This window comes from Carassius gibelio, chromosome B18 (assembly GCF_023724105.1).
Source record: "Carassius gibelio isolate Cgi1373 ecotype wild population from Czech Republic chromosome B18, carGib1.2-hapl.c, whole genome shotgun sequence".
NCBI classification, from domain to species: domain Eukaryota; kingdom Metazoa; phylum Chordata; class Actinopteri; order Cypriniformes; family Cyprinidae; genus Carassius; species Carassius gibelio.
Window position 1 is genome coordinate 19915336 of NC_068413.1, and position 16153 is coordinate 19931488.

At 40.4% G+C, this 16153-nt stretch overlaps 1 protein-coding gene across 1 annotated transcript; it reads left to right on the forward strand.

Annotated features, from left to right (window-relative positions):
• Positions 1-363: 363 nt before the first annotated feature.
• Positions 364-16153, forward strand: qser1 (glutamine and serine rich 1). The gene is made up of 13 exons (XM_052582620.1): positions 364-814; positions 3026-3129; positions 3213-3368; positions 4139-7621; positions 7829-8085; positions 9554-9670; positions 9776-9909; positions 10698-10918; positions 11756-11893; positions 11994-12091; positions 12998-13144; positions 13288-13383; positions 15160-16153. Exons 1-13 carry the CDS (start codon positions 729-731, stop codon positions 15298-15300), a joined length of 5178 nt encoding a protein of 1725 aa, XP_052438580.1. The 5' UTR covers positions 364-728; the 3' UTR covers positions 15301-16153.

Here is a 16153-nt window from a genome sequence, read left to right on the forward strand (position 1 = left end):
GCATTATAACGTTTTTACTGTATTTGCTAATCCGCATGAAACCCACTGAATTAGAAAACCTGTCTGAACTTGAAGGAAACTGTCTTAAAAGGTAGTTCTGAGACACAAATATAAAATTAATTTGATATTTAATTAGCTAATTCAATGGCATTAAGATGTTTGCGTGCATGTCTGAGGTTCACAGTTCTCTAAATCTCTAAAGAATAAGAAAGTTAATATATTGGCCAAATAATAACCTGTATAAGATCGAATGGAGAAGTCTTTCATAATAATAACGGGTTATGATTACAATGTAAAAGTGTATTTTGGATTAAGACTATGGAGAGGGAGATGGTATAATAACAGTATTAATTTAGTAAAAGTCTTCACAGGGATGCATGCTGCGCGCGCGCGCGTTTGTGTGAAGAGAGAGAGAAAGCAAACGAGTAAGAGACAGAGGAGGGGGGGAGAAAAGCAAAAAAAAACTTTTGCACATCTAAAGTTTGTCGGAAGTGAATGTTAGGGAGAAAACGCCAATATGGGGACTTGAGGCAGCAGCGCTTCTGTCTCTGTGTGATTCTGTTTTGGGGCCACGAGCAGCTAGTATCGCCCTGCGCTTAAACCACAGCACAAATCATCCGTCTGGAGCACCGCAGGACACACGGCGTTTGAGGAATATGTGATTTTCTCACGCTCGGTTGAATGTGTAGCTGTATCGGGGGACGCGCGTCATTCCCGATCCAAGGCGGATGATGGAGAGGAATTACCCGAGCCCCAGCTTCACAGAGACGGGCAGCGCGGCGGCGCAGAGCGCGGGCTGGGCCTACAAACCCAGGTACGAGAGGGCGGGTCGCCTCCCGAAGAAAACTCCGGTGATGGAGGCCTAGCGAAAAACACACACATACACACACACCTAAAAGTGTCAAGACGCATGCAAAGCTAGTTTTAAAGGAGTTAATGCGTTTATAGCTGCAGTCTCTCGCGTAGTTACACACCGTGATGATGTTTGCTCATCTACTCAAATCACTGATCACCTTTAAAACCGCACTGCACTTAAACATTAATGCATTCTTATTCATGTAGGTGTATGTGTTGCCTATGAATCATCCAAAAGTGCTGGATAAGGACTGTGTCAGCTTGTTGGCGCATATATAAACTTGTTCAGCAGTCAGAGTGTCTTTGCGGACATCGAGGAGGTTTGTAAACAATTGATCGATCAGTGTTGCAGAAGGGCCACGTGTCTGCAACTTTACACAAAGTGTCTCATTTAGTTCAGTCTTTCACTGGTTTTCCTTAAAGGTCCACACTTGTGGCATTAGTGCATCGTGTTTAAATGCATAAATTGCCAGTTTTTTAGCATGCAACGATGTCAAATGTAGTAATTTAGAATTATTTATTCAGTAGAGCATATTAACATTGCATTTAAGTGCAACAGCTTTTAAGACAGTGCATGTGGCTGATTGTGGACAGGTAACAGACTTCTGGTAGACACGTTATAACTGACCCACTTGGATTGCTGGGCAACATTATTTTTGGAAATTCCCATGAAGTGTGCACTGCATAGGGCCTTTCACAAGTCCTAATAATGCACATTGTGGTCATCTGTATTTTTCATGCCTGAATCTTTCTAATACGTCATAACGCATAACATGACACTTCAGCCTGGAAACTATTAAAAGATTAAAACGTAGTGTATTGTAACTATTGTTGTGATTATGATGTCTTATTAGCTGTGTTATAATGCATTAGGAATGCATTTATAATGCAGCTCGTTATGATGTTGTATGATAAACCTGCTAGTATTGTGTGTTTTAAGCACCAGGTGGTTTGCCGGTCCGAACAAGGGATGGTTAGTTTATTACACTGTATTAGTATGCAAATAATTGCACAGGTAGTTCTGTTCACTCATTTGCGAAAATCAGAGTTCCCATATTTTAGCTTAGGGTTTTTGAATGCTTTGGTAGAAATTTACATTGACACCAAATTGAAGAAATCAGTCGTGTTAATTTACTTTTATAGCCAGGGAGCAGGAATGAGAATTTGCAATGTACAAAAAAAAGAATATATATATATATATATATATATATATATATATATATATATATATATATATATATATATATATATATATATATATATATATATATATATATATATATATAAGAAGGAATAAACAAAGAATTTATAACACCGTAACAAATGGACACACATTTAAGTTCCAGTAGGTTGAGGTTCATTAGGTTGTTCAGCATTCATAGTGGGACTTTTAGTCTGTTTTGTACTGGTAGTTGCAATTAGGCTGCGTTTAAAAAAAAAAAATAATAATAATTTTATTAAAATGATCACTGTCACTAAAAGTTTAATAATTTGTTGGCTCTGCTACTAACTGAAAAAGAGCAGCTACTAGCTGATGGATATTCACTCTGTTAGTTTATACAATATGCATCCACACTGAAACCATCAAAAACAGCCAGGAAACAAACCCAAAGGAATCTCCCCAGCTGTGACATTTACTTACACAGATGTTTATTTGGAAAAAATATATAGTGCAGACTTCCTCTATTTAGCAGGAGATGTGGCATTGCTAAAATCATAACAGACAAACTAACCAACTAAAATAGTTTCCATATGTTTCCTCTGACATCTGTCTATTGTCTTTGTAGTTCATTTTTCTCATTGGCTATGAAGTATAGCCTACATATTACATTTAAAATGTTGATATGTTATGACAGAAAACTTGTATAAATATGCACATAAAACTAACCAATCTATGCAACTATTACTAGCCTATTACATACACTTCTACTACCAAACAAGTCTGCATCACAGGGAACTTGTGTAATATCTGCTATGTCATGTCTGAAATTGTTTGTTTTTGTTATACAAAATAGTTTAGAGTTATGCAAATGTCTGGCGTAAACACTTCTAGAATGTTATGTGCGAAGATACTGTATGAAAATTTAATCCTAATTTAATGTTAAGGATCTTTGTGTTGGATTTTTAAAAGTACAAAAAATATCTAAAGGTGACTTTTTTTGCTTTATAGTTCTAGTTATGGTTCTACACAGTTGGACTCTGAGCTCCTCCAACGGCAGACCTTTGCCTCTAGTCACCAGCCTACGTTTACCACCACCACCCACCATCCCACAGGTGAGCAACTGGTTCAGGCTGGAACGAGGTAAAGCTAGTGCTTAAAGTCATTGACAGTCTGTTGTCTGATATCTCTCTGCTAGGAGTGTTTGACTCAAATCAGCACAGCACAGCCAGTAGCAACACTACTGAATCATCGGTCATGAATTTCCTCTCCGGTATTGAATCTAGAAGCCTTCAGGCTGGACCTGCTGGCTCGACTCTTCTCCCTTCATTTAGAAGTCCATCCTGGCAAACTGGTAAATATACATTAGGTCTGTTATTTAGAGAAACCACTGATGTTTTTTCTGCACCATCTTATCAGCGATAATTGGACTCACAGTTTCTCAGTTGCCAGGGTTATATGAAATAAACTAGCTGATGGAAGGAAAAAAATGAAATCTGGTTTTGTTTCCCCTGTATTCCATGTATTAATAGATCATCATTTAGTATTTCATGAACATTTTCCACCCTCCTTTATTTTAAGGCTCTTTCATAAACTCCTTCATTGCATGTGAAATTAATTAAGCACATTGCTGCATTATCACTTGTAGTTTGCACTGTTTCATCCTCTAATAACAAACTTTGCATTACAGCGTGACAAGTTCACAAATCCATTCTGGCTGAAATGCATCACTAAAACTGTTATAGTCCGATAGAAAGAATCGGGTTTGTTATTTTCTCTAACTCTTTGCATTAGATCTTCTGGTGTTTAATAATAATATCATCAGTCCTAGTGTTTTAATTTTCATCTCACTGTAATTCGCCATGTTTCCAAACACTGAAACAGCTGAATGAATAGGTACAGAATGAGACATTTTTGGAGCTTTAGAATTTCAATAGATGGATTGTTTGGACTAAGGAAAGTTCTGGTTTAAATGGCACAATTAACCCTTCCTCATTAAATTAGCCCCTTTATTGTTGTGGCATCAGAAAGTGACATTTTAATGCAATAGAAAATTGGTTTCGAGATGACGTGCAATTTAAATGCCACTTGCAGTATGTCAAACCTAAATTTTTTCTGCTGTAGGTGCAAACTCTTCAACAGAACTATATCTCACCGGAGCCCTGCATCCTTCAGGAACGTTCCCGACGCCTTCTGCGCTCACATCCTACCAGCACCCTAGTGCCTTTCCTAGCAGAAGTTTCACCACTACATCAGCATCTGCAGTTCAGGACAGCACTTTCAGCTCTTCAAATGGTCTGCTATCCCCTAACGACCCTCTGCTGCAGCTCAAATCCCCCCAGTACACTGTGCCAACTGCACTTGCTTTTGGTGGTACATCTCTAGGGGCTGGCTTGCCACCCCAGTCCTCCACCTATCGCTCAGCACAAGAGTCAGCCCCTCACCTCCTCCAGCCTCAGTTCAGCCTGCTGTCCGCATCCTTGGGCAGCTCCCAGCAAGCCCCTCAGCCTTACGGTGGCCCGATTTTCTCAGGCTCCATTGAACGAGCACTTCAGCGTGAATGTAGTGTGATCAAGCACCACCAGCGGCCTTCTAGCACCCAGCCAGTTCAGGAGCAGCTGGCTAGCGGTGATCAGCACTCCTTACAGGGTTACCTGCATGACGAGAGTGATGTTTCATATCAACAGGACCCTTCCCCGCACACACCCTTACCCTGCAGTCCTGTGGGCGACCCTTCGCCCCTAAACAGCACCACACAACAGAAGACAGCTTCTCAGGCAGCACTGCAGCAAACTCAGGCCTACGTTTCTTCGGCCCCCTCCCCTGGGTTTTGCAGCTCATCTGGAGTAAAGGTTAAAGACGGTTCTTCCAAAATAGTTCAACATCCCAGTGAGAACACAGACACTCAAGCCCAGGCAAGCTCTCCAGGCATGCAGCCGCAGAGCTACTCCTCCCCAGCCCAGAAACAAAGCTCAGTGATCGCTAGCCAGTCACAACCGTACACATCCACGCAGCTTCCAGGCCTGGTCTCCGTTAGTGCCTCGCACTCTTATATCACATGTCAAAGCCTGTTGAGCAACCTCAGCCAAACACGAGCCTTCTCGTCTAGCTTGCCTGAGAAGCTTCCTTCAATTTACAAGACTTTCCCATCATTTGCTAGTCAATCTGAAGCTGAGACATCTGTGAGCCAGTCTCTTATTTATTCCTCGAGTCAGCCACAGGATTTGCCGCCTGCAGGTAACAGGGAAGGGTATGAGACACAGGTGCAAACTCTTTGCATGGGAAGTCCTTCTCAAAGTTATTCTTCCAGCCACCCTCAGGGCCTGCCAACCATTAGTTTCTATACCCAGGGGCTGGTATCTGCAAGCATACCTTCGCAGAACTATGTGTCAAGTCAATCCCTAACCCCCATCCCTTCCTTCTCACCCAGTCGTGCCAGAAGTTTATCATCCACTAACCCAGGACAGGACTATATCTTAATGCAGTCTCCACCTGGTTTCAAGACAGACAGTGCTCTTTTACAGCAGAAGTACTTGTCATCTGTCCAGTCATCAAGCTCCTCCCCTGCCACTCACACCCAAGCCTTACCAAACAGCCAGCCCTCAGTCGAGTTAAAACCACATCAGCAAGATGAACGAATGTTTCTTTCCTCAAAAGAGGGCTCTGAAGAGCTTCCTCTTGAGGATGTGCAGGCGTTACAGAAAGGCTCTATGTTGACCTCCTCTCAAACCCTTTCAGCCAATGAAGTCGGAGCACAGAGCAGCACAAAAGATGATGTTTATGTAGTTTCGAAAATGGAAGACAGGCACAACACCCAAAGTGTAATTCGTAGTAACTCCAGAACAGAGGAGCAGATCCTTACACATTTGGAAACCTCGAAGGAGCTCACTACCAGTGCCAATACTCCCTCCGACGCCAAGAGTAACCCTTTGTTGATGCACTCCACCCATGCACCCTTGAGTGCTGACCAGCTGAAACAGCATACTCTACTTCTGAAAGGCTCCAGTTCTCAGCAGCAGAACCTTCAGGGTCAGATTATCAGAGTTCAACCAACAGATCCCAGACACCTGTCTGAGGACCAAACACAGTTCATTAGAGTTCCCAGTGCCCAATTTCTCCTTGATCCCGCTCACATGATTGTTCTGCAACAGCCTGTACTCACCTCAGGCCAGAATCAGACCAAGCAGACTATGTACATGCAGTCCGTACCAGTCCAGTATCTCCAAATGAACAGCGACACTGTTAATTTGACAGTTAATGGGCGTCAGAACCAGCAAGTTGTCTCTCACCAAGTGCCCAACTCAACAGAGTCCAGTAAACAGGACCCAACACAAAAAGACAACTTCAACCAGTTAAATCCTCATGACGCAAAGCAGAACTTTACTCTCAGTTCTGTATGCTTTCCTGACTCGATGCTGTTGGCAGATGAGAGGAACATCCTGTCAAATGTGGATGACATCCTTGCTGCTACCGCAGCCGCCTGTGGCGTCACACCACAGGACTTTGTCAAATCCACGTCATCTGATGCCAACTTGTCATTGGTAGCCAACCCTGTAGTTTCCAAGTGCAATTTTCAATCAGCTGAGAACAGACTCGATAGTTTCCCATCTCAGCATATGATAATCACTAATTCGCAAGCCATGACTATAATTGGTGCTCAAACGACATACTCCAAAGATGAAACGGAGGGACACCAAGTGTTTACGCTCTCAAACTCTAATAACCAACCTGACATGAGAAACAACTCTGCACAAGAAATATCTGACAAAGTAGCAAACATTAATGAGAAAAATAATGTCTCACCCAAAGGACATTTTGTAAACTCTAGCCATGGCTCTGTTTTGAATGCTAATGGACAAGTTATTAGTAATACAACCTCCTCTGACTTTCATTTGTCTGGCCAGGAGCAAAGTCAGCCAGGAAATCAAAATACTGAAAAGACATCAAATAATATAAGCCAGACGAAGGGATTGAACAGCTTTAAAACCGATGATAATCCAAGTGGACATCCTACAGATGGCCTTCCAAAAAAACGACCCAGATCAAAGGGTTCTTCAAAGCAATCTGTTGAAGATGAAAATGGTCAACCCAAATCTCAGAAGAAAAGCACACAAGTTAAGCGTCAGAATTCACGCACCAGTGAGGCAAGTTCAACTTCCACCTCGGACGTCTCAAATGAAAGCTACCAGCAGCAGGAGAGAATGCGTCAGAAGTTACGAGAGGTTGAAGAAAAACAGCCAGAGGTTAAAACTGGATTCTTGGGCTCCTTCCTGGACTTTCTTAAATCTGGATCCAGACAAAACCTATCATCTCCACCGATACGGTCGCCCAATCGCACTAGAAAGCCTTCAGCCTCCAAGAGACCTCCTAATCCATTACTTATTCCTTTTAAACCTCCCCCTCCTTCAACCCCATTGATATCTCCAGATCCTCAAAGTGTCATTTCTACAAAACGACTTGATGAAGAGCTCCAGAGGAACCTGGAAACACTCCCGTCATTTTCCTCCGATGAAGACGATTCAGTGGGGAAAAACCAAGATCTTCAAAAGAGCATCACCTCTGCACTGTCATCTTTAGACGAGCCCTCAGACAAAAAGCAGAAGTTGGGTATGGAAGCTCCCTTTATGTAGACCTTTTCTTTCATGATTCATTATGAACATGTCTAAATCATAACATTATAATATGTAGAAAAGCTTCAAGAACTGTAAAAACTGGAAAAGGCATGTTGCTTAATATTTGATTTTGTAAATCAATGAAATTTTTGTATTATGATAACCCTAGTTCATCTTCTCCTGTTTCAACATAAAACATCAGGTGACAATACAAAGCAACTTCAGACCTCCAGCACACAGCCTACTGATGCCAAGCCACAGGACCAACAGGCGGTTGTACAGAAGATGTCTGCGGAGGAGTTACTAAAGGATGTGCCTCCAGACAAGCTAGCTGTTCAACTGAACTCAGTTGCTATCGAGGGCCTGATGGATGAGGAGCTGTCAGATAGTGGAGCGGAGGGCATGTACCGGGAGCGTGACGAGTTTGTCGTAAGGAATGAGGATATTGAACGGCTGGAGGTATGCTGGAACTTTTATTAACCTGTTTAAGGCAACATTTCAAGTCAACAACATGCATTTTTAAGCAATTCTGATATGGAACAACCACTTGGATGATCCAGTCTAATTAAATATGCCATCTAGTTACGCTTTTTAGCGTGTATATATGACTAGCACATTGATTGTTTATTAGTACTTATAAAGCACATATTAATGCCTTGTTCTGCATAACCATATTTTATATGCCTTAATCACACCTTATATGTAAGGGATAACCCCTGACAGGCTGATCCGGAGCGGAGGAGTCTTGTGTCATCCTGAAGTAGGGGTGCACGATAAAAATTGGCCGATAATTTATGCGCATCTCGTCAGTAAAGCCGGTTCTCTAATCAGCGGTAAATTCCATCCGGTACGTGATTTCACATAGTGCAGCTGTTACTACACAGAGCCGTTGTTAAATCCACGTTTATTATCAGCATTATCGGCTGACGAGATGCGCATGAATTATCGGCCGATATTTTTCGTGCACCCCTACCCTGAAGGGGGGTATTCTGCAATAACAACCGGCTGGATGTACATTTATCCCACTTATTAGATGGCTACTTGCCACATAAGTAAATAATTAGACAGAAAATATTAATTTGAGTTGAAATATCTGAACGAAAGCTTCCACGAAGATAGCAGTTGTGAGCAAGAGGCAAGTTCAAACTAGACGGTAATTTAAGGGGAAACAGTGTAGGCAAACCACGTATTATACATTTCCCCACATACATATTTAAGGAAATAAAATATTTAAGATAAAAATCTTACCAGTTTGTTAGTTATCTTATAATCCATTACAGCATACAAAAAAATTGTAGCAAAATGGCAGGGCCTGCATTTGTATGAAACGAGAGCTAGTCCGCGATACCAGGACGACATTATAAATTATTGTACAACATTTTTAATCAAATATTTTATTAGCTAAACAAACACATAGCTTCCACCAAGAAAAAATAGTTCAAGCAAGAGTACAGCGCCAACTGCTGTTACCTGGATGAGCCTGTGTTATTAGCTTTTACCGGTTGTTATCCAGGAATAACATACCTCGGAATGTCACGACTGACCAATCAGAATCAAGTATTCCACAGAGCCGTGTAATTACTCAACTTAACATCTATTTACATCTTATTGACTATTAATGAACAGCAAATTAGGCATTTATTGAGGCAAGAGTTGTAGTCAATAGTGAATTGGTCCCCAAAATAAAGTGTGACCCATAATTCATAAAATGGATTCATGTTGAGTCTCAATTGTTGAAATTACATTATGTGACCATGGATCATGGTAATGTGATCATTTGTGGCTGAGCGGGTATTGACGTTTTTCACCTCCTGTCAGTTATCTGAGACATAGGGCAGACTGTCTTTTATTTTGGATGCCATTAATTGCGAATAATCGTTTTACAGCACTGGTTTAAACCTTTGATGTGTTGTGTTTTTGTGTGTAGATCACATTGAAGGCAGGGGTCGAACCTCCAGCCATCTGGAAGGTGCAGAAAGCCCTGCTACAGAAGTTCGTACCGGAGCTCAGGGACAGGAAGCGAGTCTTCTTTGCCACCAACAGTGTAAGTGCCAATACATAACAGTAGTTAATGTGACATCATAGTGTGTTTCCAATGGATATCTTAAAACGCCATGAACAACCGGCAGTGTCTTATTCTCTTTTGCAGTATTTGGGGTACTTTGGTGATGCTAAGTCCATGTACAGGAGAGTACATGTCAAATTTCTCGACACTGTCAACAAGCGGGAGTATGTTCGAGTCTGCAGCAGGAAACCACGATGCAAGCCCATGCATTCAGTGAGGTACAGACCGTATGTGTCTTACTATATTAGTATTCATTTAGCTAATGAAGAAAATGCTTGTACTTGCAGTGAAATGTCATTACCAATATGACTTAAAGTCACCCTGAGATGAAAATCCACCTCAACTGTTTTCTAAATGTGCATTACAGATCTTACTTTCAATAGTTCATCCATGCACTTTCATTTTTAACATTTCTTGTCCTTGTAATGTGTAATGAAAATGTAATTACTGGATCTGTAAACGTCAGACTTCTCTCTGGTGATATATGCAGGTTTTTTCCAATCATTTAGTCACTTAAGCTCCTCCCCTGCAAGAACGCATTCAGTCTGTTCACACGCACTTTTTTTAATGCGATCATAATGAGACTTTGACAATTTTGCGATTAAACTTTACCTGATGTAACCGCAATACTTCAATCTAAATAATGCGCTCAAGTTCATAATCGCAGCAACATACTCGTATGAGGTGGTGTTCACCTAAATGTAAAACTGAACCACATGCAGACGAGTTTTTGCTATTCTTTACTAAAATGTCAAGCTGAGCCACAGCCCTCTATTGTGCAATCCCACCCAGCCAAATATTTTTCCATGGAACATCAATCTCCTGCCAGTGTGTTTGAAATCTTCAACATCAGACTGATCCCACACATTACTCTGCTCCAAACAGCTAGCACGAACTTCACAGTATTTCACTTTCCATCAGAACCACTCCCTTGTTGACTACGCTATTGATGATCTGCATGTTATACTCCATAAATAACATTCATTTATTTATTTGTTGTTCCCAGAGGATCTCAGACCAAAGCTCTTCTGGCCCAACGATTCACTGCGGCGTCTGTGTCGGACTCTCCCACGCCGAAAACATCACAACAGAGAGCTCTGTCCAAACCCAGACACAAGCAGCTCAAAGCCAAGGCTGAACCGCCGCCTAAAAAGAGAAAGAAATGGAAAGAGGAGTTCACGACATCTCCCTCCGACTCCTCACCGGAGGCTGTGAGCGAGGATGACGGTGAGCCACGTGACAGCAGGGGAAGTATGACCTTGTGTTCAACATCAGTGATGGGGAAAAGTGATCCAGTTAGTTCACTGAAGGATTGACTGATGTGAAGCACATAAACTCCGCAGACTAAGGACAGCTGCTGGATAAAGCTGCATCAATGCAACAAGAACAAAGCAAAAATATATTTTGCAAAGTGTGATCTAAAATGTCAATAAATATAATTAAATATAAATTAGAATATGTCTAGTTAATGTTATAGCACTAGTTTTGTGTACCAAGAATTTTAGGAAATGCATAGAAAATTCTACTATTTTAAAATGACCATACATTTAGTTCTAGCATCATACAAAACTCAAATGTATGTATTTATTTATTTTCTTTGTGCATCTTCAAATTAGAATTGTTTTGAATATTTCAGGCTGTAGTGGCTAATATTTTCTTATTCCATATTTTCGAATGTCTATCTGGTTCAGGGTTATCATTAACTAAAACTATTAAAACATTTTTATTAATTAATATAAAAGTTTAGAAGTTTTATACACTCATTTGTGCTATTGTGCTATATATATATATATATATAGATGAAAAATGTAGTTGATGCATAAATTAAAAGAAAAAAAAGATAAATATAAATAAATTAAACCTAGATAATAATTGACAAAAACTAATAAAGACTAAAGCACATAACAAATTGACTAAAAAATTAACTAAAAATGAAAACTGAAAGTACAATAGTATATAAATAATACTGAATAACACTTGTCTGGTTGCACCATCATTTCTCATGAGTGTGTTGCTATTGTTCTACACTCATCCTTTGTCCAATCCCATAAATCCTTATCTTAGAGTTTACGCCTCCGGTTCCGTTCGCCTCACGTTTCCTGAACACCAGAACGATGAAGGAGACCTTTAAGAGCTTCGTAGAGCTGCTGATCAGCTTAGCCCTGGACGCGGACGTCATGAACGCACTAGAGCGAGAGAACGGTGAGAAGTCAGGGATCAAACAGTCTGATTTGTAACAGGAGTGTTAATGAGTGGCTGGTGGTGAAGCTGACCTGTGTGTCTGCTCTGCTCCTGCGTTCAGACGAGCTGCTGCTTCCTCACATGAAGAGGGTGGAGGGAATGATCACAGACAACAGGCGCAGGCTGCTGCCCAAACTGCGCATGGGTCAGATCTTCAAAGTGAGTCACGAGGCACCATTTTCCATTTCGCCATCACTATATCACAGTCCTGCTTCTGTTCACAATAATAATCACATTTAACACGCTGACTAATCGCTCAGTCAGAATAAAACTTTTGTATTGTTCGGGTTGAATTAAAGGAAAATATTAACTTAACCTCAGTCCATCCGAGATGTACATGAGTTTGTTTCTTCATCGGAACAGATTTTCTGAATTTCAGCATTACATCACTTGTTCATCAACGGATGCTCTGCAGTGAATGGGTGCCGTCAGAATAAGAGTCCAACAGCTGATAAAAGCATCACAATAATCCACAAGTAATCCACACCACTCCAATCCATCAGTTAATGATTGTAAACTGTTTGTAAGAAGCAAATACATCAAGACGTTTTAACTTAAAACTGTTGCTTTCACCTTAAATATTGTCCTCAATCCATAATGCTATGTTCTCCCGTTCATACATTTTTATCAGAAGCAACAGTTCAAAGTTAAAATGATGGATTTGTCTCATACAAACATGCAGCTTTTTATTTCACAAGACTGTTAATTGATAGACTGGAATCTTGTGAATTATTGATATGTTTTGATCAGCTTTGAGGACTCTCTTTCTGACGGCACCCATTCACTGCAGAGCATTCATTGGTGAGTAAATGATGCAATGCAAAATGTCTCCAAATCTGATGAAGAAACAAACTCTTCTGCTTCTTGGATGGCCTGAGAGGGTGTACATTTTCAGCAGATTTTCATTTTTAGGTAAACCAACTAGCTGACGAGTAATTAAGACCAACAAGCTGTTGGTTTTGAAAATATGTACTTTTAAACTTGATGAAAACAAGACTGTGCATGTAAACACAGTCACTGTTGATTTCAGGAAGTGTTTTTAATGCACGTTATTTTGTCCGTCAGAATGCATTAGACAGTTTCCCTGAGCTGTCCGTGGTGACCGAGCTGAAAACAGACTGTGAGACTCCCGTTTTTAAAGTGAGGTTAAGTGGGAGGGCTTACAACAGGAAAACCATGAAGCCCTCGAAATCACCCTGCAAACTTCCCCTGGTGAGTACTGCAGTGTTTCTAACACCAGATATCAGCTAGTTCAATTGTTTGACCACTAGGAGGTATACCATACTAGCTTTTAGGTCGCTGTACTCTAGATATACAGTTAAAGTCTTTATTTATTCATTTTCCACTCTTATCAGGAATACACTGTGGATCAGCAGAAAACAAAGTGGTTTTCCCTGTATCACTCTCTACAACACTACAAGTACCACACATATCTGATGTGTATGGAGGAGGTGAGGCATTAGTGTGTGTGTGTGTGTGCATGCGTGTGTGCGTGTGTGTGTGTGCGTGTGCGTGCATGTGTGCGTGTGTGTGTGTGTGTGAATGAGCTTTTGGATGGATAACCAATCTACTAGTCCTTGAAGACGAGCTCTAGGAATCTTTGAAAGCATCTTGTTTTGACTAGCATTGCTCATATCAGTGTCAGCTCTGACGTGTCTGGTTTTATCCTCAGTGGTAAAATCCTCCAGTTCACGCTGTTTGCGTAGTCAAGATAAGACCCAAGCGTTTGCCTAGTGCGTGAAAGAATGACTTGAAGCACTTCCTGAGTTAATATTTCACAAAAAAACAACACATTTGCATATTCACTGTTCTCTGATGTTTAATGGTCCAATGGTAATCAGGTAAACATATTAAATGTAGTTTATTTTATTATTTCTTAATTCTTTCATATTATTTTGCAATTAGTTTGTCATGTGAACATTTCATCTCATATTGCTTCTGCTGAAAACAATAAAAAACAGAAGACCTCTTTTAGGGTCTTCATTAGTTTTATTATTACTTAGTTTTAACTGTTTTTAAAAAAAGACAAATTAAAGACAAATATAGTCCTGGTTTTAATTACAGTTGTACTGCAAATAAACAAATAGTAAAAAATTATAACGTTCAACACTTGAGCTGTTATCATTGTTACATTTTCTAACTTTTATTTTTGCCGAATTGGAAATGTTGGAAATTATTTAAATATGTGAACCAAGGCCAACACTTATATACAATTATATACTATTCTTATTCAGTTCGTTTTTGATTTGATAATCGCACAAAAGTATATTGCATTTTCTGTTTCATTTCAATTAATTGTGCTGCCCAATTTATTTATTTGTAATTTTACATTTGAATTAATTAATTATAAGCCTTTCATCAACTCATGGCCCCTGCGGTTCCTTCACGTCCAGCTGTGGTGCTCATATGGGAGATTCGGGTTTGAATCTGGTTGCTACTAGCGCTGCACGATGTGTCGTTTAAGCATTGATATCGCGATGTACGAATCCACGATAGTCACATCGCAGGATGTGCGATGTAGGCTGTCGTAGCTGATCCGTTATTCATTAAACGTACGGGGTAGCTGCTCCCTGGCCCTTGACGAATGTGATTCGCGGATTAATTGCACAGCTTAACCATCATAGAGTGAAAGTTTATGATTTGCATGTGTTTTTAAGTCCTGTCAGTTTAACAGGGCAGAGAGAGAGAGAGAGAGAGCACGAGAGAGAGAGAGTGAAAGAGAGAGAGCGCGCGAGAGAGAGAGAGAATGTGAGAGAGAGAGCGTGAGAGAGAGTGCGAGAGAGCGCGAGAGAGAGAAAGAGAGAGAGAGCCCCGGCTGCACGCTCACCGTCTTCAAACAACACGAGCGCTGTCTTGCTCTCTCTCTCTCTCTCTCTCTCTCTCTCTCTCTCTCTCTCTCTCTCTCTCTCTCTCTCACGCATGTTGATCAATTGACACAATGGTGTCGATGTTTAAATCATTTAAAATGAGAATGTAAGTGTGATCACCCCATTTTTGTTTGTCAGAAAAAATTTGATTAGATTTCATATCGCAATATATATAGCAGAAAAATAAAATATCGCAATGTAATTTTTTCCCAATATCGTGCAGCCCTAGTTGCTACTATCGAATAACAAACGCAGGACACCCTAGAAATTGACATTTCTCTCATTAGAAAATGTAAAAATGTAGTTTGTGTTTACAGTACGGTTGTACTATGTTTCGTCAGTGTGTTTCTCGCTCATCAGATTCGGTTGTTGAAGTCGCGAGGTAAAGATCTGGGGCAGGAGGAGACGGTTCAGACATGCATGGGCAACAGGACATGGGTCGAGGGCCTGTTCGATCGCTTCGGGGAGCTTCTGACACAGGTGCAGCAGGCCTGCCTTTGAACAGAAGCCTAGATTCTGCTGATAGATGAGCATATATGAGAATGAGCGTGCATAAACCTGATGAACCTGCACTGTTGAGGACAGACTTCAGTACCAAGAGACAAATGGAAATAAATAGACCAAACGGCTGCCTTTTTCTGTCATGCACAGAGACAGTGGACTGTGGTTTTACATGAAAGCCGCTTTAGCTGTAGTTGAGTGTTGTCTGTACCCAATCAAGGTCTGCGTTCTTTCCTCTTATCAATAAGGACCAGGATTGATCTGTTATGTGATACACGTGTCTTGCTGAGAACCAGAACCTTTGGTTCAAGAGAATAATATCAGTCTGTGATTATGGTTTGGAGGGCTAGGTGATTATAAAAATAAAATTACACATTGATATACATGTAAAACATCTGAATGCCAAATTTATATAGGTTATGTTTTGTTTGTCAGAGGAATCTCATGATGTAATCTAGAACACTTAGCCGATGTGCTTTTCAAACTCTGTTGGTTAAAACAGAGTTGGTGCAATTCTAATACCGCTTTTCTGATATTATGTTGTAATAAAAAGCATTTTTTCCTTAGGTAAAAATCTCTTTATACTCTTGTCTCTTTTTTTTTTTTTTTTGCTCAAAACATTTATTTTATCTCACAGATAGATGTATTTTTCACAGAAGGAAATATTGTGCTCATATGTCATATGCACATCATGTACAACCTAAAGGAAGTTCCTTATTTGGTGACTGTGCGAGTTCACAATGAATACTGTGCCGACAGCATTGGATTCGTTTTCCGCTTTTCAGGTGTAGCTGTGTTACACACTACTATGTTTTTGCTGACATGTGAAAATAAATTTCCTATTAAATGAGAA